The 24,231-nt window shown below is 43.2% G+C and overlaps 1 protein-coding gene across 6 annotated transcripts in view; it reads right to left on the bottom strand.

The window, feature by feature from the left end:
* dock9b (dedicator of cytokinesis 9b) overlaps nt 1-24,231 on the bottom strand; it is a 298,109-nt gene that overhangs the window by 35,992 nt on the left and 237,886 nt on the right. For 2 of the 6 annotated variants that reach the window (XM_041198638.1, XM_041198636.1), the window contains exons 38-45: nt 22,630-22,673; nt 17,149-17,264; nt 15,871-16,008; nt 15,554-15,736; nt 11,860-11,973; nt 10,218-10,433; nt 8,630-8,687; nt 3,815-3,921 (exon numbers count right to left, since the gene is read on the bottom strand). In XM_041198638.1, the coding sequence (XP_041054572.1) occupies nt 3,815-3,921; nt 8,630-8,687; nt 10,218-10,433; nt 11,860-11,973; nt 15,554-15,736; nt 15,871-16,008; nt 17,149-17,264; nt 22,630-22,673 (976 nt within the window). Of the gene's footprint in view, nt 1-3,814; nt 3,922-8,629; nt 8,688-10,217; nt 10,434-11,859; nt 11,974-15,553; nt 15,737-15,870; nt 16,009-17,148; nt 17,265-22,629; nt 22,674-24,231 lie in introns of those variants that run through there. The other 4 variants (XM_041198635.1, XM_041198634.1, XR_005944397.1 and 1 more) reach the window with 3 other exon arrangements.

A 24,231-nucleotide genomic window follows, 5' to 3' on the forward strand; every position in this document is an offset into this window, starting at 1 on the left:
TACGATCAAAGCAATAAAATCTGAACATAAACATAAAACCATAAATGTAACTTTAAATACCATGTTATCAATTGTCGCGTTACAACACCTGGCACTGTAATAAGCAAAAATGAGAATCTCACAATAAAAGTGCTGTAAATTCATAAACTGCGAAATGAAGATTGCAACTTTAACAATACTAACAACTTTACTGCAATCCAGTGCTGAAACACAAACACGACACCTAGGAAAGAGGTGATTCTAAGTTCCATATTTTCGCCAAGTTTGTAACCCAATGCAATACTGCAAAATGCCCCAAGCAAATCCAATCAACCATCATCTGTATTAACAAGGAGCAGGAGGAGGCCATTCGCCCCTTCGAGCTCGAGCCTGCTCCACCATTTAATAAGATCATGGCTGATCTGATATAAACTGCAAATCTGCATCCCGCCTCTCTCCAAGAACCTATCACCCCCTTGCTTATCAAGAATCTATCCATCTCTGCCTTAAAAATATTCAAAGACTCTGTTTCCACCACCTTTTCAGGAAGAGAGTTCCAAAGACTCATGGCCCTCTGAGTGAAAACCTTTCACCTCATCTCTGTTTTAAAAGGGTGACCCCTGATTTTTAAACAGTGACCCCCTAGTTCTAGATTCCCCCCAATGAGGGGAAAAATCCTCTCAGCATCCACCCTGTCAAGTCCCCTCAGGGTTTTATATGTTTCAAGCAGGTCACCACTTACTCTTCCAAACTCCAGCAGATAGAAGCCTAGCCTGCCCAACCTTTCCTCATAAGACAGCCTGTCCATTCCAGGTATTAGTCCGATAACCTTCTCTGAACCACTTACAATGCATTTGCATCCTTCCTTAAATAAGGCAACCGATGCTGTACATAGTACTCCAGATGTGGTCTCACTAGTGCTCTGTATAACTGAAGCATAACCTCTCAACTTTTTTGTATTCAATCCCCCACACAATAAACGATAACATTCTATTAGCTTTCCTAATTACTTGCTGTACCTGCACACTAGCCTTTTGTGATTCATGCACCAGGACACCCAGATCCCTCTGTGTCTCAGAGCTCTGCAATCTCTCACCATTTAGATAATATGCTTCTCTTTTATTCTTCCTGCCAAAATGGACAATTTCACATTTTCCCACATTATACTCCATTTGCTTGACCTTTGCCCCCTTATTTAGCCTATGTCTTTCTGTAGCCTCCTTTTGTCCTATTTCCTCCTTTTTGAGGGATGGATGTCAGTTTTGATGTTCTTGAACTGTTCTTGAGTGCTTTAACGAAACATCCCAAGGTCCACGATATCTTGCGGGCAAACAAAACATCAAAGTTAAAGATGGAGAAATGTGTGCTCGAGTTTCCATCTTTGGGCGACCCTAAGAATATAAAATTGATGGCATTTGGTGACACCTCTCACACAAGCCTTGTTGATGGGTTTTCAAGTGCAGCGGGTTTTAATTTTATTTGGTAGGTGAAAATGGGAAGTGTTGCCCCTCGGCTTAGGAGCCAAATCTAAAGCGAGGAGTAAAAAGCACTCTGCCCGCAGAGACTCTTGCACTAGAGGGGCGTCTGACATGGCATCCCTTTTATCTAAAATGTCATGGGAAACACTACGTGGAGGTAATGAAGGAGGAACCATCCCAAGTGAATTGTTATACTGACAATCGCTCCCTCGGGGAAAACCTTCACTCCAAAGGGCGAGTGAAAAAGAAATTACAAATTGATATTACAAGTCTAAAGCAAATGGTGGAGATAAAGGAAATCTCTGAGCTCCAATGGGTTGATACAAAGCATCAGTTATCAGATTGTTTCACCAAAAGGAATGCTCGTAGTGAAAAACTATTGAGGTTATTTCAAGAAGGATGATTCAGGAAGCAAGTGTTTTTTTAAAAAAAAAAAATGGGTGATTTATTTACCTGTCTTCAGTTTTAAAAATTTTTTCTGTAAAGAAAATGCACTTGTGTTATTTCTTTGGTGCTTATAAAAAATGGGAATCTGTTAATGCTGAATTTGTGCTGTACGAGAATACACGCTTTAAGTTGGTAACTAAGCACAGCTGCCCCCAGCTGGGGGAAGGATTCGGGAATCATTGCACGAGTCTGTAAACCACTTCACTCTGGGTGTCTGGGAGAGCCTGTGACTTTACCTTGCTGTCTTGGAAATAAACTGGTTTTAAGGCACAGGCTAGTTTGAAACTCATTCTGCCTCAACATACAATGGGAAATGATTCGCCAAACAACATTGGTGAATCATGTGCAAAGCATGACTCTATTCCACTGTGGTGTCCCTTACACCCGACTCAGTCCGTGCAGAGAAGCTTATGGGAAAGGCTTACTAGTCACCACTGGCACAGGGCTCAACAGACTGCAGTCTCCCCTGGCTTGTGGGACGCTTAACAGTTAAATAGTCAAATACTACCTTAGCCGACTCATAAGACCATAAGACATAGGAGCAGAAATTAGGCCATTCGGTCCATCGAGTCTGCTCTGCCATTCAATCATGGCTGATAAGTTTCTCAACCCCTTTCTTCCCATAATCTTTGATCCCCTTACCAATCAAGAACCTATCTATCTCGGTCTTAAATACACTCAATGACCTGGCCTCCACAGCCTTCTGTGGCAATGAATTCCATAGATTCACCATTTTCTGGCTAAAGAAGTTTCTCCTCATCTCTGTTCTAAAAGGTCTTCCCTTTACTCTGAGGCTGTGTCCTCGGGTCCTAGTCTCTCCTGCTAATGGAAACATCTTCCCCACGTCCACTCTATCCAGGCCTTTCAGTATTCTGTAAGTTTCAATCAGATCCCCCCATGTCCTTCTAAACTCCATCGAGTATAGACCTAGAGTCCTCAAACGTTCCTTATATGTTAGGACTCAGGAGGAATCAATGACTAAAGTACCACAAAAAACATTAATTATCAGTGATTCAAACCCTTTGCGGAGCAGCTGCGTATTAAAATAATGTTCTAATATAGCCAGCAACATTTTAATTATGTCAACTATATTCTTATCAATGATTAACTATTTCTAATCAATGAGAAGAGGTTAACAGTAATTTTGTAACTGTTGATAACTAATTTTGCAACTTCAGTACATTGTTATCACCTTGCAGTTTGCTTACAATGTACATTCTGCATTTAGTGATATTGAGATAGGCTGAAAGAAGATTCCTCCCATCCTTAGTGGTGGTTATAACGCACCAATACTACTGAATTGCAGTCCAGTACTGAGGAAGTGCTGCAATACTGGACGTGTCGGCTTTTGAGTAACATGTTAAACTCGGGCCCCCTCAGGTGGATGCCAAAAGTTACCACTGGACAATTCTGAAGAGAAGGGAGTTATCTCTCATCCAACATGAGGTCGTCTTTAAAAAAAAATCTTGTCATCATCACATTGCTGTTTGAAGGGGTTCACTGTGTGCTAATTGGTGGCCACGTTTCCTACATTACAACGGTGGAAGCTTCAAAAATATTTCTTTAGTTGCAAAGAGCTTTGGGTGTCCTGAAGTCATGAAAGGCGCTATAGGAATGCACGTGCTTTTTTTTTCCTGCCAGTGAAGCTTATTATTCTGAAATATAAAGGGGAACACTGCAACTAGGATGAGCATGAATTTCTTGACATAGCAATACGCACAATGGTTCACCCCCTAACACAGAATTACACGATAAAATGTGAGCAGTAAAGATTCCATCAAAGCAAATAGTGGGTTTTGTAATCAGTGATGGAAGGACTAAGTCATAAATTCAGCAAAAACAGCAGTAAACCAGTCTGAATACTGAAAGATGTAATATCAAAAGTTATGCTAATGTCTAGGTTAACTCACTTCATTATAGTGGACGTCTTGCATTCCTACATCCTCCATCATTGCTGCCTCCTCATCGATGTTGGGTGTGATCATCTTGAAAGCACTGCAGCCTTGTTTAAAAATACCTTTGAGAAAACAAGCGTAATATACATTTACCTGAACTACTCTTCTTGGTATCATTTTATCATTTTCGCTTTCATATCATTTATAAGCAATAGTAACCTATAACACCTGTAAATCTGATTTATACTGCTCAAGATATCACCTGCCCTCTCAGGTGGACATAAATGCACTAGGATGATTCTGGTATCTCCCCAGTGAATTTGAATGATGCTAAACTTAGATCTCACATTACGATAGAAGATTATGGAACCAAGTCCAAAGGGATAAATGTAGCACAAAAATAAATTCAGCAAATAACAGCCCGAATATTTCACAGCCCATTTTAGCCAAAGTTTTGTTTGGTGCCGATTTTTTTTTTAAAGAGGAGATCAAGAATCACGAAACAAAGGAACCAATCCGAGCAGGAATTGGAAAGCAGGTTCTAGTTATGAAAGTTGGGACGATCACTCGTTAATTCAATGTATTATGTTGCTTGTTTCAGTAAGCCTGTTTCTGTATGGGACAGCACGTTCTTATCTGAGGAAACTCTGCATTCAACAACCACAACTTGTCATTACCAACAACAAAAGAAGAGCAACAACTTGCATTTATATAGCACCAGTAACATGGTTAAAAGCTTTCCAAGACTCTTCAGAAGGACATTAAATGACAAAGTTAGACACTGAGCTACATAAGGAGATATTAAGGCAAATCACCATAAGCTTGGTCAAAAAGGTAGTTTTAAAGTGCACCTCAAAGGAGGGGAGGGAGGTATAGTTGGTGAGGTTTAGGGAGAGAATTCTAGGGCATGGGGCCCAGGCAGCTGAAGGCATGCCTGCCAAAGGAGGAGAGATGAAAATTGAGGATGCTCAAGGGGCCAGGATTATCTGAGTGTGGATATCTAAGGGTTGTAGAGCTGGAGGATGTTATGGAGACAAGGAAGAATGAGGCCATGATAGAATCTGAAAACAAGAATGAGAATTTTAACCGAGAGCCTGGGTGATGGGTCACAGCAACTTGGCATGACTTGGGAGACTGGCAGAGTTCTGGATGGCCTTAAGTCTACCAACACCATAAATCATAAGGAAAAGCTTAGCACGTTGAACATATCATACTCCAAGAAAACTGTATCAACAGGAAGTGGTTGGCCATTTCAAATCACTAAGTTTACCAATATTGTTTACAGGGTACCGCCAATTTGAGGAGTTTTAGATGCTTGCACAGAATGTTCTAGGTACCAATTCCATGGACTGTGCTGTTACAGAAATTTCAGATAAACAGTGATGCCTTTTTGTCCACATACGTCAGCAGCAGAGATACTTTTAATCCATCAAAAGAGTGCACGTGGTACATCACAAACTGCATCCTACCACAGTAACATTCCCTTTCTCAGTGATAGACAGCAGCCCAGAGGTTAACAGGTTTAAATTTGTTCACAGAGTAAGTTCCTTGAAGTTATCTGAATTCCAACATCCTCTGTCAAAACCGTAGGTAAGGCAGGCTGGTGTTTTGTAGCGCTCTTAGGAAGTCAAATCAATTTGTGGGAGGCAACTGCTGAGTAAAATAGTCACCAAAATCTTGTATCATGAAAAGCGAAGACTGCAGGACACATGATGGAAATATTTAAATTAATAAGGCTCATTTTTTGTAAAGGATTAGTCAGAAATATTTGACTTGAAACAAGATACAAAGACAGGTTTGACTCAAATGCAGCTCGTAGATTCAGACAAGGTGTAAAGTGAACATTATTTCAAAGAGGGCAGTTGAGTTTTGTAATTGTATTTTTACCCCCTTCATTCTTGGGATGTGAATGTTGCTGGTGAGGCCAGCATTTATTGCCCATCCTTAGCTGCCTTCGAGAAAGTGGTGGTGAGCTTCCTTCATGCACCTTGTGGGGTAAGTACACCCACAATCTCTACAGCAGTTTGATACAAAAGAGTGGCAGTGAGAAGAGTCAATCACATCGCCCTGGATCTGTATCAGCATGTAGGCCAGACCGAGTAATGGCAGCAGATTTCCTTCCTGAAAGGACATTAGTGAACCGATGCAGTATTTTCACGATCATTATTTATGGCACTAGCATTTTATTCCAGGTTTATTAATTAATTGAATTTAAAACTCCTTCAGCTGCTGTGATGGGATTTGGGCTCATGCATCTGGAATATTCGGCCAGGCCTCTGGTTATTGTCCAGTAAGATAAAAAAAACTCTGCTGTCGCTGTCATGAAGATATTAATGTATAAAATGTTGGTGGAAATTGTTTTAAATTGGACTTGTAGTAGGGTCTGTGGGTGTTAATTGGATTAAAGCCAGCTGGCCTGAGTGCTTTGATGTATAGTAAGTTTTGAGATCGTAAACTGTAAGGTAAAGAGTACATTTGCATTTTGTTGAATAAACCATTCAAAAACTGGGGGTGAAATCTTGCACCTAGCTAGGAGACACCAAGCAATACGCTTATATTACTAATAAAATTGGTGCTATGAAAGGGGTTTTATTGTTAGAAGAGGTGAAGTTCAAAGGGCCTGGTGATACAATGAGAATTTGCATTCAAAGGGAAGGCTGGGTATATACAGAACAGTTTTGTGTGTGGAAGTCAGAGGCATGAATATCTAAGCCTGTAAACCTAAAACTGTGTCTGCGAAAGGTCAAATTGAAAGGGACCTCATTTTGAATTCATAAGATAAAATGTGCTTTGCCTGGTGTCTGTTCAAGTCTATGGGCTATTGTTGCCTTAGGGAAGATTACCTGGGTGTGATTAATTTGGGGATTTGTTTAATAGTTATGGTAGTAATTTCCTGACGTGTATGTGTTTAATTGCTTATTAAAATTAATAAATGGAGACTCGGTGGTTTCATTTCTGAATTCAGAGCTGCATCTCAAACATACCATTTGAATATATAGGTCATGACAGTTTTTCAAGTTTCCCTCTGGGATTTTAAATAACTCAGCCTTTACCAACTGCTGTGTCATAACATCACCCACCCTCCCCACCCCCAACCCCAGTCTTGTGAATGAAGATTGTTAGAAATATTGGAACAGGAGGAGGTCATTCAGTCCCTCGAGCCTGTTCTGCCATTTAAATCAAACATGGCTTGAGAAGGTTCATTTTCAAGACAAGGACCCTAGGTGGATATATGTATGGAGACAGAAAGGGATTAGAGACCTTGGAGAGGGTGGGGAGAAGATTTACCAGAAGGGCACCAGGGATTGGGGACTTCAGTTACATGGAGAGACTGGAGAAGCTGGGATTGTTCTCCTTAGAGCAGAGAAGGTTAAGGGGGAGATTTAATAGGAGCTGTTGAGGTTTTTGTTAGAGTAAATAAAGAGAAACTGTTTCCAATGGCAAGAGCGTCAATAACCAAGGGGACACAGATTAAGGAAATTGACAAATGATTGGCCAAATGGCCCTTTTCTGCGCGTAAGATTCCATGATCATGGCTGATCGATACTCAGTTCTGTTTAAGACCTTTACCTTCATACTGCTCACCTCCCGCCAACCCCTGACACCACCCTCGCCCCCACCACCAATGGCAAAAAGCATCAGTCTCTCAAACATTGCTGCTGCTCCCATTTCAAAAATGACCCAGTGGATAAGTAGTTTATATTTATCTGGGGTTAAAATGGACAAGAATCTTAAAGAAAAGCACATCATTGGTAAAACTAGTCAGGCAGGAGGAAGGCAGGCTAAGTAGAACTACGGCCTTTGCATTGAACACGGAAATGCTTATTGACCTGAGTAGGTTGTGAGATTGCTTTCTAATGGACAAACCCGTACACGTGGATATGGGCTTCCTTGTGGATGGAAAGTTAAGATGGTAAGGGCTTTGATTTTGATTTTTCTTTTTACCAAACAAAGATATTGCATGCCTTTTTTTCTAGGTTATTGTACTTTGCTTCATTTGCATTTCAGCTGGAGGTAAAAGTCCATAAGTACAAGTACTTGAACTCTTCAATGATCTAATACCAAATAACCAGATTAAAAGCAGACTTGCGCTAGCATGAGGCTGTCTGAGTCCGTGCATCAATGTTTTGTCTGGGGCAGCGGGTGGTCGTGAAAGGAAATGATTAGATATTAGATTTATTTCATTAAAGCTCCATGAATCAAGGGCTAATTAAGTTTCTGATAATGCCTGATCTAAACGGCCAGTTTACACCATGTCTACTGCTGCAAATGTTAAAACGATGGAAGAATTCTGATCTCAGCCTGGGTTTGTACCTCAGGTTCTGCTGCAATTAACCAATCCTTGAGGTCAAACGGTCAGTTGTGGTTCAATGGGCAAGACTCTCACCTCGAAGTCAAAACATCAGGGTTCAGGTCCCACTCCAGAGACTTGAACACGAGGTCCAGGCTGACACTCCCAAGTGAGTACTGAGTGGGTGCTGCACTGTCGGAGGAGGCATCTTTCGGATGAGAAGCTAAACTGAAGCCTCATCTGCCCGTTCAGGATCTCCCACAGCACTGTTCTGAAGAAGAGCTGGGCAAGTATTTATCCCAAAATCAACATCACTTTTAAAAAAAACTTAATCAGTCAGTTTACAGGTCTTGCTGTGTTCCTACATTTCAATAGTGACTGAACACCAAAAGCACTTTATTGGGTGTAAAGCATTTTGGACCATCCTGCGGTCATGAAAGGTACTATATAAATGCAAGTTCTTTCTTTCATTTCCTCTTTTAGTGAAGTACCAACTGACCCAAAAGACCCTTTTAACAGGAACCATGCATTAATCTTACCTTTCCTCTTAAGATATTCAGCAACAAGTGCAGCTACATGAATGTAGCACATGGCTGCCTGAAAACAAGAGCAGAGCAGAGCAATCACCAAACACAAATTAAAATGACATTTTGGAAATTATACAGCTGGAAGAATAATAAAGAATAAAATAATCTGTTGTAATTGAGCTAATAGTTAGCAGCAGTTTCCCAGGGATAACGAGGGGCAACATATCTAAGCTCATGTTTCTGTGTACCCTTCAGTGAAAAGGCTTTGCTCAGGGGCAGACCTGATGTGCTCCTGGGATTGGGACCTCGAAGTCCCATCAGCATCAAACCAGCAAACTCTGGACACCTATTCGGTGACCCCAGGGAACTTTGCTGTAGGGTTAAAGTGGAAAGTTATGACCTGCAAATGTAAGTAGGTGAGACAGATGATTCCTGGGCGCATGAACAATTTGACGCAGAGCAGCCCCCTCATCCCCAATCACAGAACATCTGTACTTAATTGAGGAGAGCCCAATTTCAAACTCAATGAGTCACAGAACGATTACAGCACAGAAGGAGGCCATTCGGCCCAACAAGCTGTGCTGGCTCCCTGCAAAAGCAACGTGGCCAATCCCAATCCCCTGCTTTTTCCCTGCAATTTTTTTTTCCCTTCAGGTACTTATCCAATTCCCTTCTGGTAGCCACGATTGAACCTACCTCCAACCACACTCTCAGGCAGTGCATTCCAGATCCTAACCACTCATTGTGTAAAAAGGTATTCCCTAGTATTGCGTGTGATTCATTTGTCAGTCACCTTAAATCTATTTCCTCTGGTTCTCAACCCTTCTGCCAATGGGAACAGTTCCTCCATCTACTCCCCTCATGATTTTGAACACCTCGATCAAATCTCCTCTCAAACTTCCCTTCTCGAAGGAGGACAGTCCCAGCTTCACACAAGCTATCCCACTTAACTGCAGACCCTCATCCCTTAGAAAGGGAAAATTTAGTTGTGAAAAAAAGCCGAATGTCCAATTCCAAAATTAACACTAACCCGTGTAGTTTAGCGAGTCAGCAATGGGGTCAGGCCAACATTCTTGAAGAAGAAAATTCCTTTTCCAATGCTGGGAAGATTGATTTGCACATTGTGAGCTGGGACTGAGGGTAACACTCTCAAGGTTGTGGGTTCAGGTCCCACTCCACGAGACTTGAGGAGATGATGCAGGCTGACACTCCCGGTGCAGTGCTGAGGGAGTACTGCACTGCCCGAGGTGCCGTCTTTCAGATCTTAAACCAAGGCCACATCTGCCCTCTCAGGTAAACACAGAAGATCCTATGGCAGCTATTTTGAAGAAAGACAGGGGAGTTCTCCCCGGTGTCTCAACCAATATTTACCCGCTAACCAACAGATCATTTTTTTTTTTAAAAAAGTGATGACCATTTATCGCACTGTTGTTCGTGGGATCTTGCTGTGCACAAATTGGCTGCCAAGTTTTCTACATTTCGTCACTTTAGAAGTACTTATTGGCTGTCAAGCACTTTGGGATCTCCTGAGGCTGTGGATGGTGCTGCAAAATTGCTTGTCTTTCCTCAAGCAAGAGAACGATAGTCTGGTTAAAATTACCTCGGATAGATCTCCATTCTTGACGTGGATTTTGGCCATGCTGTCCAGCCAGGTTTTCCTCAGTTCCGGTGTGCTAGCATAGGACTTTGCCAAACTATACTGGAGATCCACAAGCATTTCCGGATCATTCTCATGCTCTTTCATTTGAGCAGTCGCCATGAGCACCGTGCGAATACGCTTTGTCAAATCTTTCACCTCAGAAGGGAATCCTGTGGCCTACAAGCAAAGAGACACGTGGTTTGACTGAGTCCCATTTATAGGTCATTCTATAAATCCTGCCCGGACTGAATTGTTTGCTCGGGGAGGCTGGTGTAATCACACTTTTTATTTCAAACAAAAGGATTTCTTTGTATAGATCTGGGGCTCAGCAAGCTGATAGGAAAGGCCTGCAGGAGTTCCGGACCCCAGGGTTGGTGATGATTGAAGGGAGCGGGTCTGCACTCCTGTAGTGTTTAACTGTGTGAATGGCTGAGCAGCTGCACAAAGCCTCCAGCAGTTACTGGCACTGTCAGCACCTACAGGAGGCAAGTGTACACTTAGAGCAGCTTCAATCAGCTAATACAACTGACCTCAGCAACCCCGGATACTTCTTGATGTCGGGAAGAGAAGGGAGGGAGTGGCAAAGAGGATGGTAGGGTGGGAATGAAAGCAAAATCAGCCCGGCCAATCTCTCACCATGTCTTTTTTCTATTCGTCTCTCTCTTTGGTTAGCTCCTGTGCCTCTCCCACTTTGAAACAACCTTTATCTCCTTCTCTCTCTCCTTACCCATCCTTTGTCTCCTACTCACTCTCTCTCTCTCTCTCTAGCCTGGCCTCTGTTTCTTTCACTCTCTCTCTCTCTCTCTCTGGTCCAGCTTTGGTCTCATTCTCTCTGTCTGGCCTGACCCCTCTCTGCTTCACTCTCTCTCTCTGGCCTTGGCTCTGTCTCTTTTTCTCTCTGGCCCATCCTCTGTCTCTGGACCAGCATGGGCTTATGGGCTACAACTGACCTCAGCATCCCTGGGTCTTTTTTGATGTTGGGGAGCTGGGGGGGGGGGGGTGGAGGGGAAGGCAGGCTACAAAGAGGAGGAGGGGTGGAGGATGTGGGAAAAAAAAAGAGCCAACATTTTCCCCCTGATTTTCCATTCACTGGGTCTTGTTGGGATGGGTAAGGGGGAGTCGGGACTTGAGTGAATTCGAGTCGAGGCTCAAACCTAATGAATGGTGAGTAGGCTTTAGGATGACAATGGAAAGCAACCTAGAGTCAGTAGCTACAGCAGAGGAGGACAAAAAGTGAAGCTGAATTACAGGAACTTAGACTTAAAAGGCTTCCTGTGACTCGAGGCGCCGTGAGGCAGGTGAAGCATACGCTTACACTGGTTTCCGCAGCTTGTTCTTCCTGGTACAGGTTGCCAGTCTGAAGGCAAAGGCTATAGTTTGAGGGGCATCCAGCGTGGCTGACCAGGAGACTCTCTCCCCCTTACCACCTGTCACTGGTGTGTGTTGGAAGGGTTTGCAGGTTGATACTCGATCTGTTTTGACCACGTTGTGAACACACCTCCCGAGGCCATCAAGTCCTGGAGTAGGACTCGATCTCGGAACTTCTGGCTCAGAGGCAGGGATGCGCTACCCACTGCGAATTAAATAGTCATAAGCTACTTACCTTTACAGCTCTGTCGCAATTGGCACAATTGTTAATAATAGCCAGTGACTGCTGGAATCTGGTCCCTCCAATTCCAACCACATCCGCTATTAACTGACTCACTGCGATGATCACCTACAGAAAGCAATATAATCACTTAGATTCCAAACAAAAAAAATGACCTAATGCTTACTACAGAGAAAAAGCCATTTGGCCCATATCATCCATGCCATTGTTTTGCTTCACACGAGCCTCTTCCCAACCCGCCTCATCTCACCCTATCGCTATATCCTTCTACTGCTTCCTCCTGCGTGTGTTCATTGAGCCTCCCATTAAATCTGGGCTAATAAAGGTAAGGTCTTCATGGTGACCTGGGCCAATATTCATCCCTTAACTAAAATCACTAAAAATGGATTATCTGGTCATTATGGATAATTGGATCCCAAGTCAGGCGGTGAAGTATAAAACTAGACGCAAATCCTTTTCTTGATACAGTAGTTCATTTATTTACAGAATGCAGCATTACATCTGTCTGCCTCCGATCTGTTAATTCACCCAGTGTCCCAGCAGTCCCTCTTTATATGTGCTCAAGATATTTAACCAATATCCTCCATCTTATTCATCCTTAACCCTAGCAAGACAATTAGCATTACGTTAACAATGATCGTAATTCCTGTTTGAGGGATCCTGCAGTATACAAATTGGCTTCCAGATTTCTTACACTACAACAGTGAATACAATTCAAAAGTACCTCATTGGCTGTTAAGTGCTTTGGGGCATCCTGTGATCATGAAAGACAATATATCATTACAATGCCTGTCTTCTGTTTCAATGCACTAATGCTTTTAGCCTCAACCACTCCATGCGGTAGTGAATCGCACATTCTCACCAACCATCATCGGTGCTTCTTCGTATAATTCCTTATTCTAGCTATTTGGTCCGATGCCCTGGAATCCTCATCGTCTCTCTTCTCTTTTAAGGTGCTCCTCAAAACCTAACTCTGATCAGCTGACCTAATTTCTCTTTCTGTGGTTTAGTTTGTTTTCCTTCACACAGCCCCTGTTGAGCACTTTGGGCTGTTTTGACTACTTTAAAACCAGTGATATCAATGCAAACTTTCCCAAACTTCTGTTACTTCAACTCAACATATCAGCCACCCATGCTGCCAGAAATAACATGCGAAAACTTTCTCACCTTCCTGCTCAACATATCTTGCTCCTATCTGAACTGCCAATGTTACAAGTGTATTTTTTTTCTGCAGGTGGATTAATGACAGGTGTAAACATTCATCCACTCCTACCAAACTTCTGAAAAGCTCCGCTGCCTCCTGCTGAACTAAACTCATACATAGGGGGTTGGGGATGGGGGAGCAACCTATGATGAGGGACACAAACTGATGGCTTTGGCTGCAATGTTGATTTTACAGCCTACCCTATTTTACTCTCCAGTGAAGCCAATGAGCAATTTCGGGCCAGTGTCAAATCAACATTCCAGCCAATCCCGAGGGTTTCCCATCAGGGAGGCTGGTAAAAATTGGTCCTGTACTCTTCTGTAGCCAATCAAGTGGTGGAGTTCACGTCTGAAACAATTTCCTTCCATTATTCACAGACTGGAATACGCTCAAGCCTTGTGCCTTTTTAAAAAATTATCCGGGAGCTTGATGAGCTTATAGTTTCCCATTGCTTTCTCCATGGCAACGCCTCAGACAATCAGAGTCAATGTGCCAACTAACCAGCACCTCTTTCTCCTGTAGTATAGATCGTTATGATAGCTTGAAATTTGGCATTCTTGCATTTGTCCTGATGCGTGCAAGACAAAAAGGTTCAACAACATGTCTCTCTTTTCAGCAAGATTTGCAGAATATTTGGCCTTTCTTTCAGAATCCCATAGGCCACAGTCGCCCCACTGACTGGGTTCAACTCACTTTGTTCTTATGGTACCTCAGTTAATCAATATAGAGCCAAACTGGGTGGAATTTGGCACCGGGCGTGGGGGTGGGGGTAGGGAGGTCGTTGCCTGTGTCTTTCTAAACTGCAATATGCCTTTTTCCCAAGAGCTCCACTTGGATGTGAGCCTAGGTCACAAGGTGAAAGAACAGTGTGCTCATGTACCTCACCACTTGGTCTCCCTAAATGTTCTTTTCAAAATTAAACACAGTGTACCTTAATTCCCATTTTATAAATAACTTCAAGGTCACAGATATGACAAATGAAACAAGGCAATTCAATGAACTGCAACCTGGGCTACACTGATTTTACAACAGTTCCCACTAAGCTGGCACATATTCTATTGCCATGAGGACATGCAGGATATTCCCTCCTCCTTCTCCTTCTCCTTCTCTCTCTCTCTCTCTCTCTCTCTCCCCACCACCCCACCCACCGCAACACCCTCCCTCACCTGGGCAAGATTCTCACATCTACTTTGCACCAGTTCAAGCCTTGGGAGGTTACTGGAGCAAAACTCCACTTCATCGCTCCACATGATACTGGGGTGTGAGGTGCGCGGACATGGAGTGAGCAAGCGGACATACCCATCACAGAGTGTGCAGTTTTAAACGTGGGTCTCAGCAATTAAAGAGAAGCCTTTCAAAACAAAGTCCTCACAAACCACCATGTTTCACTCAGGAAAGCAGTACAGATTAGTTTACAAGGAACGTTCTCACTGGATAATAATAACAATAACATGAACGGCCAGACAATGCCAAATGAAAACTTTTAAATCCCCAAAACCATGTTTGGCAAAACATAAGGTTTGAGAGTATAAACTATTACTGTTCAATAACTGATTATAATTTTTGCAGCATTTCCTAACTTGAGAATGATGCCACATTACTAAATTCTACTCAAAATAATCTCTTTTGAAATTACATTGTCAAGATAGAGAAGCAATGCACTGCTGGTAATGATGAAGATTCAAAAATATATCTGAAAGATCCACAGAACAATACAGCACAGGAGGAGGCCATTTAGCCCATCAAGTCTGTGCTGCCTTTTTAGAAGAGCAAACCAGTTAGTCCTGCTCCTTCCCCATATCCATCCCATCTTTTTTGCTTCAAATGTTTATCTAATTCTCCTTTGGGCACTGATGAGACCACATCTTGATTACTGTGTGCAGTTTTGGTCTCCTTATTTAAGGAAGAATGTAAATACATTGGAGGCGGTTCAGAGGTAGTTGATTAGATTGATACCTGGAATGAGTGGGCTGTCTTATGAGGAAAGGTTGGACAGACTGGGCTTGTTTCTACTGCAGTTTAGAAGAGTGAGGGGTGATTTGATTGGAGTATATAAGATCCTGAACGGCCTTGACAAGGTGGACATGGAAATGATGTTTCCTTTTGTGGGTGAGTCCAGAACTAGGGGTCACTGTTTTAAAATTAGGAGTTGTCCTTTTAGGACAGAGATGAGGAGAATTTTTTTCTCTCAGAGGGTTGTGCGACTTTGGAATTCTCTGCCTCAGAAGGTGGTGGAGGCGGGGTCACTGAATATTTTTAAGGCAGAGGTAAATAGATTCTTGTTAGGCAAGGGAATCAAAGGTAATAAGGGGTTGATGGGAATGTGGAATTCAAAACACAAACAGATCAGCCATGATCTCATTGAATGGCAGAGCAGGCTCGAGGGGCCGAAAGGCCTATTTTACGTGTTTGTTTGCATGAGTGTAAAGTTACAATTGAACACGCTTCCACCGCCTTTTAGGCAATTTCTTACAAAGCACTGACCTGTAGATGAGTTCTCACAAAGGATTTTCTCCGTGTCCACTCAAAGTTGTTCTTCATTAAGAAGTAAAGCAGCGTGGATGCATCACCCCGGATTGTGCTCAATTTAGAGTTACAGCACTTCAAAATTTCGTAGCACATTGTGGCGCACATATCAGCTCGGCCTTCAAAGAATGTGGATGGAAACTGAAAAGTAAAATACCCCAGAAATGTGTTCTTTAAAAAAAAAAAAATACATGGACAAAACTTGAGAATTACAAGTGGTAAATGCATTCTGCCAAGGGGAGAGGGACAAAGTTAAAACGGAATGACGTTGGTACCTTATAGACAAGGTTTCTCAGGGCTGCAAAAACGTACTTGAGGGCCATTTCCGACTGATTTATTTGGACAAAGCAGAGGAGAACATTGAAAACTTTCTTCATCAGTGGGTTATGTCCGTTGTCGGTGAGCAGCTGACCCTAGAGAAGAAAGCACATCAAATGCATCAACTTCAGATTAGTCAGTCAACTGCTGTGTAAAAGGCCCAGGCAAGGTAACACGATGTTACAAAGTGGAACAGGTCATCCTGCCCAATAGGTCCACGTTGCACTTGAGCCTCCACCCATACCCGCTCCTCTCACCCTGTCAGCATAACCTTCGAATCCTGCCTCCCTCACGTGTCGATTCCAGCTTCCCCTCAAATGTATCTGTGCCTCTCATTTCAGTCACTCCATGAGAATATTTCGAAATCTGGGACTTCTTTCTTTCAGGTGGGGTTCTGCTGTGCATTCCAATGTTTTTTGTGCTTTCATTTCAGATTTCCAGCTCTCACATTTATTCCACTTAAACCTTATAACACTGATTTTTTAAAAAAAAATGCCATTGGCATTTCAGTCCCGTCTTCAAAAGTTGAATTAATCTTGCCAGAAGGAACGTTTATGTTCTCGGAACTAGTCATTAGTTAAGGGGAAGCTGGATAAAAACACGAGGGAGAAAGGAACAGGCTATGCTGATAGGGTGAGATGAAGTAAGAGGTGGGAGGAGGTCCATGTGGTTAGGCTTGTATCCACTGGAGTTTAGAAGAGTAAGAGGTGACTTGATCGAAACCGTTAACATACTGGAAGGTCTTGGTCGAGTGGATACGGAGAGGATTTACCTCTTGTGGGAGATTCGCTTATTTAAGACAGAGATGAGGAGAAATGTTTTCTCTGAGGGTCACGAGTCTTTGGAACTCTCTTCCTCAAAAGGTGGTGGAAGCAGATTTTTTGAATATTTTTAAGGCAGAGGTTCTTCATTAACAAGGGGGTGAAAGGTTATCGGAGGGGGGGGTGTTACAATCAGATCGGCCATGATCTTATTGAATGGCGGAGCAGGCTTGAAGGGCTGAGTAGGTCTACTCCTGCCCCTAATTCATATGTTTGTATGAATTCCGACGTAGACCAGTTGGGCCGAATGGCCTGGTTCTGTGCTGCAATCGCAGTGTAACTCCCCACGTTAAGTGTAAGTGTGAGGACTGGTAGATGGGGTTCGTAAACCTGCACCGATAAGGGGGGATTGGAAAGCACAAAGGGCCATTCCAAATGAACAAACTGAGATCCATGCCATTTGAATAACCATACCTTAAAAACATGAGTGAACAAAGCCATCATATCCAAAACAGTGAGACACACTTCTGTTGCAATGTTGGCCTCGATGAGGGACTGATGAAGAACATCAGCATCAGAATGGGCATAGCCTAATTAAAGATAGCGAGACTCTTGTTACCACACTTAGCACATTCAATACAGCTGACCCAAGTAGAACATATCACCATTATATTAAGGCTTTATACCTTAAAATGAAGTAGCCAGATTTTAACTCTGAATAAGATTCCTGCTTGTACAAACATGCTAATTTTACAGAATTTTACTTGCTATGCTAAATCCAAAGCACTTGGGAGAGGTACCAATACCTCACGTACACACTATGTCAAGTCCACTACACAAGAATGGGTGTAGAACCGAGACACCTGGGGGCATGTGCACACAAGTTGGCAGGGCAGATGGTTGAAAAAGCATCTGGAATCGTGGGCTTTATAAATAGAGGCCAGATTAAAAATAGAAAGGAAATGATGGTGAACCTCTATAAAAGTAGAAATCATATGGACTCGAAACGTTAACTCTGTTTCTCTCTCCACAGATGCTGTCAGGCCTGCTGAGCTTTTCCAGCATTTTCGGTATTTATTTCAGATTTCCAGCATCTGTAGAATTTAGCTTTTTCTTTACAAAACACTGGTTCGCCCTCAACTGGAGCCCACTGCGTCCAATTCTGCGCACCGCACTTTTGGAAGGATGTGAAGGCTTTTAAGAGGGCGCAGAAAAGATTCACGAGAATGGTTCTAGGGATGAGGGGCCTCATTTACATGGACATATTGGTGAAGTTGGGGTTGCGTTCCTTTGGGGAGAGAAGGCGGAGGGGGGGGGCGGTTTGACAGGGGTGTCCAAAAAAACATGAGGGGTTTAAGACAGAGTCAATAGTGAGAAGCTGCTCCCATTGGCAGAACGATTGAGAACCAAAGGGCACAGGTTTAAGGTGAAAGGCAAAAGACCCAGTGGTGATGTGAAGAAAATCTTTCCTACACAGCAAGTGGTTAGGATCTGAGAGTGTCCTGCTGGGACATTGATTGGTCAGTCGGAGGCAGACCTGTGTAGTGCTGTATTCTGTAAATAAAGGAACTACTAAGAGAAAGAATTGCATCTAATTTCATACTTCACCATCTGGCTTGGGATCCATTTGTCAGCTCAGGTTGAATAGCCTCCTGTTCTGTAACTATTCTGTGATTCTATTTGTTCTATGATCACAGGCCATTCAGTCCAACTGATGTATACTAGTGTTTAAGTTCCAGACAAGCCTCCACCTGGCCATCAGCATAATCTCCTATTTCTGTCTCTCTCTTGTAGTTATCGAACTTCCCCTTAAATGTATCTATCATATTTGCCTCAGCCTTTCTTTGTGGCACAGAATTCCACATTTAAACCAATCTTGGGTAAAGAAGTTTCCATGGAATTATTTATCAGATTTATATTTGTGACTATCTTCTATTTTACGGTCCCTAGTTTTGGTCTCACTCACAAGTAGAAACATCTTCCCCCAAGACCATCCTATCAAATTCCTTCCTAATTTTAAGCAGCTCCAGCAGTTCAGCCCTCAGCCTTCGCTTTTCTGGAAAAAAGAGCTCCAACCTGTTCAGTCTTTGCTGACAAGTATATACTCTCAGTTCCGGTATCACAATTGTCAAACTTATTTCTATCTTTTCCAGTGCCTCTACATCCTTTCTTGAGTGATGCTATGTGGCATATACTTTAGAATTTTGATGGAGAAGGTAAGTAACTCAGACATTTTCTGCCTCGACATAAATCAGCTAATAGCATTCTGTCCAGCACAGTGTCCTCATATCACCGCTCGATTAATTTCTTTCCCACTCCAGGAGGCTGAGCTGTAGTGTAATGACAGTCCGATTCTTATGATAGCCAGATTTTCCTACAAAGACTAGATACGGCAGGCTAAGTGGAGCGGGTGCAGTATATTCCGAAGAATAAAAGCTTTTTCAAATGAGAATAATTCTCAGGGGACTCCCCTCCCCAACCTTTCCTCCCCCCGCACCCCCCCGGGACTCTTCCCCTCCTTTAAGATGGTTCTGAAATCCTATCTCATTACCTGATCAGAAATCTTCCTACCTAGTCTGCTGCCAAATATTGTCCAACAAGGATGGGATGTTTAGCATCCAAACGAATGAAAGTTGTTTAATTTAAACTTAAATCCACTGATCTCAAAATATGGAAATTTACGACTGCCTCCAAATATTTGATCAATGCGGACGGTATCAATAAATTAAAGAGCCTCCAAATGTCTGTGAATGCTAATTTCCAACAGTAAAGAGAATCGGCTGCACTGGTTCTCAATGTCTGAGGGAGTGGCTGCTCTGTTATACTGGCTTCTCAACTCAATTTTCTAGATTGTTGATAAATACCCACTGCTCCAAGTAAACTCTCATTTCAGAGGAAAGGAATTCGCCGATTGGGACAGCATTGTATTGGGTGCATGGAGATTTTGGAATCAGTGTCCACATTTGCAGGTGTAACTTTTACTTTGAGAAGAAATTGAAGACAAGGAACAGGATTAAGTAAACCCTGAGGAAACGGACAAACTTGCTATAGAACCACCACTTGTAGAATTAGGTAAACATTGACACAGAACAGGAGGCCATTCAGCCCCTCAAGCCTGTTCTGCCATTCGATTAGATCATGGTTGATCTGCATCTTAACTCCACCTACTTGCTTTGGTTCCATAACCCTTAATACCTTTACCCAACAATAATCCAGCAATCTCATAGTATCAGCATTATTTACAGTCTTCAGAAGTAAATAAGAGAGTTTAAACACTTGGAACACAATCTGATTTGATCTTTTGCAGTGTGAACAAAAACTCCCACCTTCCCCACACTTGCAGAATTCAATCATTGTACAAATAAAATCAGTTTACCTAAAATGTAAACATTCCCTTGAAAGGGATAGGCTCTTCAATCACTCCCTAATATCAGAACATGCACATTATTGTTGAGAAGAGAAACTCGTTGCTGAAGCTTTTCATCTTGCACTCATTAGGACAAACACAAGAATGCCAAATTTCAAACAATCACAACAATTTACACTACAGGAGAAAAGAACTTTACACTTGCCAGAAGTGACATACATTCAGATGCAGGGACCCGTTATCTGCAAACCGAAGGAATATATTCAAGCCTTGCGCCTTTTTTCGAATTACTCAGGAGCTTAGGGTGCCGACAGTTCCACATTGCTTTCTCCATGGCAACACCTCAGCCAATCAGAGTTGACTTGCCAACCAATCAGCAGCCTTTTTGACTGTGGTATAAACTGTTGTGGTCTTTTGAAATTTGGCATTCTTGTGTTTGTCCTGATGAGTGCAAAACATGTCTCTCTCTTCAGCAATATTCAAGTTCTGTACTACCAAGAGACTGTTTGTAAACATGTATATTATAATAAAAAGATACCAGTTGACGCTTACATGAAATAATCAAGATCAGAGGTTCCCAAACCAGGAGGTACAAAGCTTAAACTACCTGTAACAGTAATGGCTGCAATCTGTATTTTTTTTTTCCTCATTAATGATGTTATGACCCTCTCCTCAACTCTCTTGGACCGATTCCCAACTCTCCGATAGACATCCCAACTGCTTGCAAGCAGCTCTGGCTCAGAGACATTGTCAATGTTTAATCGAAAGGAACACATTTAAGGAGCCAATGAGGAATTTGTTTGCACTCTGCTCCGTATCTCTGTCCAGTTGCTCATGAGCCCTGGGTTCCAAGTGAGACCTCAGATCCCAGGGGTGTTTACAGAGAATGGATAAATGGTCCTCCTGTTGAAACGTTGAGGTCTCTAAAATTACTGGATGGTTCAGTGCGCTGGACCCTTCACCATAGTTTATTTTGTCTTCATCAGATTTTCCTGATGCTGCTGGCTTGGTTTTTGGGCAGTGACTAGACTTCAAACACCCATCATTGATTTTAAAACACTTTTTGGATGCCCTGAGGACATGAAAAGTTGCATTTAAACGCAGACCTTTTCTTTCATTAGTTTTTGAAAGAACTAAACCTAGACAAACCACCCACAGACCTGTTCTAGCTCCGACTGCAGAGATCTGTCCGCCCTTGGGCTTGTGGCCCTCGCCCCAGGCAGGAGAGGAGAGATCCTGAGCTTGCAGTTGCTTGTCATCTTAATTCTCCACCCCAGCCCCACCCTGACCTCTCTGTCATGTCTTCCTGCAGCGTCCAAGGAAGTTCAACATACTCGCAAGCAGCAGCATCTCATCTCTTGATCAGGCCCTTTACAGCCTCCTCGGCATACGAGCATATGAATTAGGAGCAGGAGTAGGCCACTCGGCCCCTCCAGTCTGCCCCACCATTCAATAAGATCAAGGCTGATCGGATGGTAACCTCCTGCTACCCCCGATAGCCTTTCACTCTCTTGTTAACCAAGAGTCTAACTAGCTCTGCCTTAAAAATATTCAAAGACTCTGCTTCCACTGCCTTTTGAGGAAGAGAGTTCCAAAGACTCACCACCCTCAGAGAATAAATTTCTCCTCAACCTTGTCGAAATGTGCAACCCCCTTATTTTTTAAAACAGTGATTCTCCCAGAAGAGGAAACATGCTTTCCAAATCCACCCTGTCAAGACCCTGAGGGGCCTTGAAGGTTTCAATGAAGTCGCCTCTTTTGGTTCAACGAGTTCCAACTGTTTCACATTATAACCACTTGCATCTTCTTTTCTCCTTTTGCGTTTTTGGGCTGTAGTTGGTGACGATTCTGCTTTTCCTTCTGCACCTCCACCTGATCCGCCCTTTCTTTCCTCACCCATCCCCCTCTCCTTTTGTCTCGCACAATCATCCTGCTTCCCAATTTAATCTCTCCTGCTCTCCACCTATCACAGACCTTCCCCTTTTGTTCTTCCCTGGCCCTCTCCCTGTCTTGGTTAAAGTCTGTTAGTGTCCCCAAGTGCTCCCAATTCTACTGTACAGTCATCGACCCGAAACGTTAACTCCACCGATGCTGCCAGACCTGATGAGTCATTTTTTCCCCCCACCACCCACCCCAGCATTTTCTCTTTTCACTGGAGAGGGGGAGAGCAGGCTTTCAGTCGTCACTTACGCTGTCCCACAGGAAAGCCCTGGGGTCGGTTTCCCGCTTCACTGGTATTAACACGCCAGAGGTTGGGCAGAAATCCTGGGGTCCAGGTTTGACTGAGTGGGTTTGGCGTGGCCACTGCAATCTCAGCAAAGCGGGAGCAGGTCCAACAAACGGGTTCAAACGGTATGACTAGATCGCGGGTAAAGGGAGCAGAATTTAATCAGCTCAGGGAGACCCAACGTGCTGAAACATTGAGCCACGAGCGATAAACCCCCATCATTAATTACACAAAACATGCGCGTGTGGGACACGAATCTCCAAAAGGAGTGACAGCTAAATAAATGTTTGGGAACCTCTGTCGAACAGGGACCAGAATCGTATCAACGACAAACCAAAGGCATAACCTTGCTGTGTCTTACCATTGTCTACAGAAATTCCAAGTACACTGGACAGCTTTCTTACACTGGAAACAGAGATAAGGTCATTTCATTACTAATTTCTTGTCACCAGCACACAGTCTTTGTATGGACTCACATTCCTTTTGACTTCTTAAAAAAATGAGTCTGATCGGAACACAGTAGCAGCACAATTTGTTTCCCCTAGTCTGCGTATGCTGAATGAAAGGCCACTGAATTCAATGTGGTGAGCCCTCGTCATTTTAAATGAGTGGAACTTGATTAGCAGAGTGACATTTTAATTCAATGTAACAACCTTTCACAGAACTGAAACCATTTTAACGGTCCATTACTGGTTTTTAAACTAATTATATACTAATACCCAACCACATTATGTATAATTAGGGAAAACTATTAACAAGTGCCCAGGGAACCCAAATTATAATTTTAAAAAAATTCATTGGCGGGATGTGGGCGTCACTGACTAGGCCAACATTTGTTGCCCATCGCTAGTTGCCTTTGAGAAGGTGGTGGCGAGCTGCCTTCTTGAATCGCTGCAATCCCTGTGGTGTATAATTTTAATGTACAGTAATTGGTGATGCAGTGATATCAGATGGAGATCTGCCAGAGTGACATGTACCCAAACCAAAGCTTCAACTCAAAATTATAGCCATAAGGATGGAATGAAAGCATTTTTATGCAGGTGCATTAACCCTTGGCAATAGATCCTTTGTTCATATACATCACAGAACAAGGACATTCCGGTCATGATAAAGGTTTGCGAGTGAGAGCAGGAACTAATCGCACAGACCCATCTTTCCAACATAGCCCTGTTATCTGCATCTCTCACCACCTACATCACAGACTCCCTCTGCCCTTATCATACAACTGCCCCTGCCATGACTATTCCCTGTAGAATATGACAAAGCGTTCTAACAATTCACTCCTTTTCTCTTTCATCATCTTCTGTAAAATTGGTCGCCAAGTATTCATTTAATATACATCTCCCTTCCACAGTTATGGCTCAGTGGTTACTGCTGTTGTCTCCAAGTCAGAAGGTTGTGGGTTCAAGTCCCACTCCAGGACTCGAGCATGAAAATCTAGGCTGACACTCCGGTGCAGTACTGAGGGAGCACTGCACTGTTCAAGGGACAGTACTGAGGGAGCACTGCACTGTTCAAGGGGTAGTACTGAGGGAGCACTGCACTGTTCAAGGGGCAGTACTGAGGGAGCACTGCACTGTTCAAGGGGCAGTACTGAGGGAGAGCTGCACTGTTCAAGGGGCAGTACTGAGGGAGCACTGCACTGTTCAAGGGGCAGTACTGAGGGAGCACTGCACTGTTCAAGGGGCAGTACTGAGGGAGAGCTGCACTGTTCAAGGGGCAGTACTGAGGGGGCACTGCACTGTTCAAGGGGCAGTACTGAGGGAGAGCTGCACTGTTCAAGGGGCAGTACTGAGGGAGCACTGCACTGTTCAAGGGGCAGTACTGAGGGAGCACTGCACTGTTCAAGGGGCAGTACTGAGGGAGCATTGCACTGTTCAAGGGGCAGTACTGAGGGAGAGCTGCACTGTTCAAGGGGCAGTACTGAGGGAGCATTGCACTGTTCAAGGGGCAGTACTGAGGG

The sequence above is a fragment of the Carcharodon carcharias genome, chromosome 11 (genome assembly GCF_017639515.1).
Source record: "Carcharodon carcharias isolate sCarCar2 chromosome 11, sCarCar2.pri, whole genome shotgun sequence".
Taxonomy (NCBI): Eukaryota; Metazoa; Chordata; class Chondrichthyes; order Lamniformes; family Lamnidae; genus Carcharodon; species Carcharodon carcharias.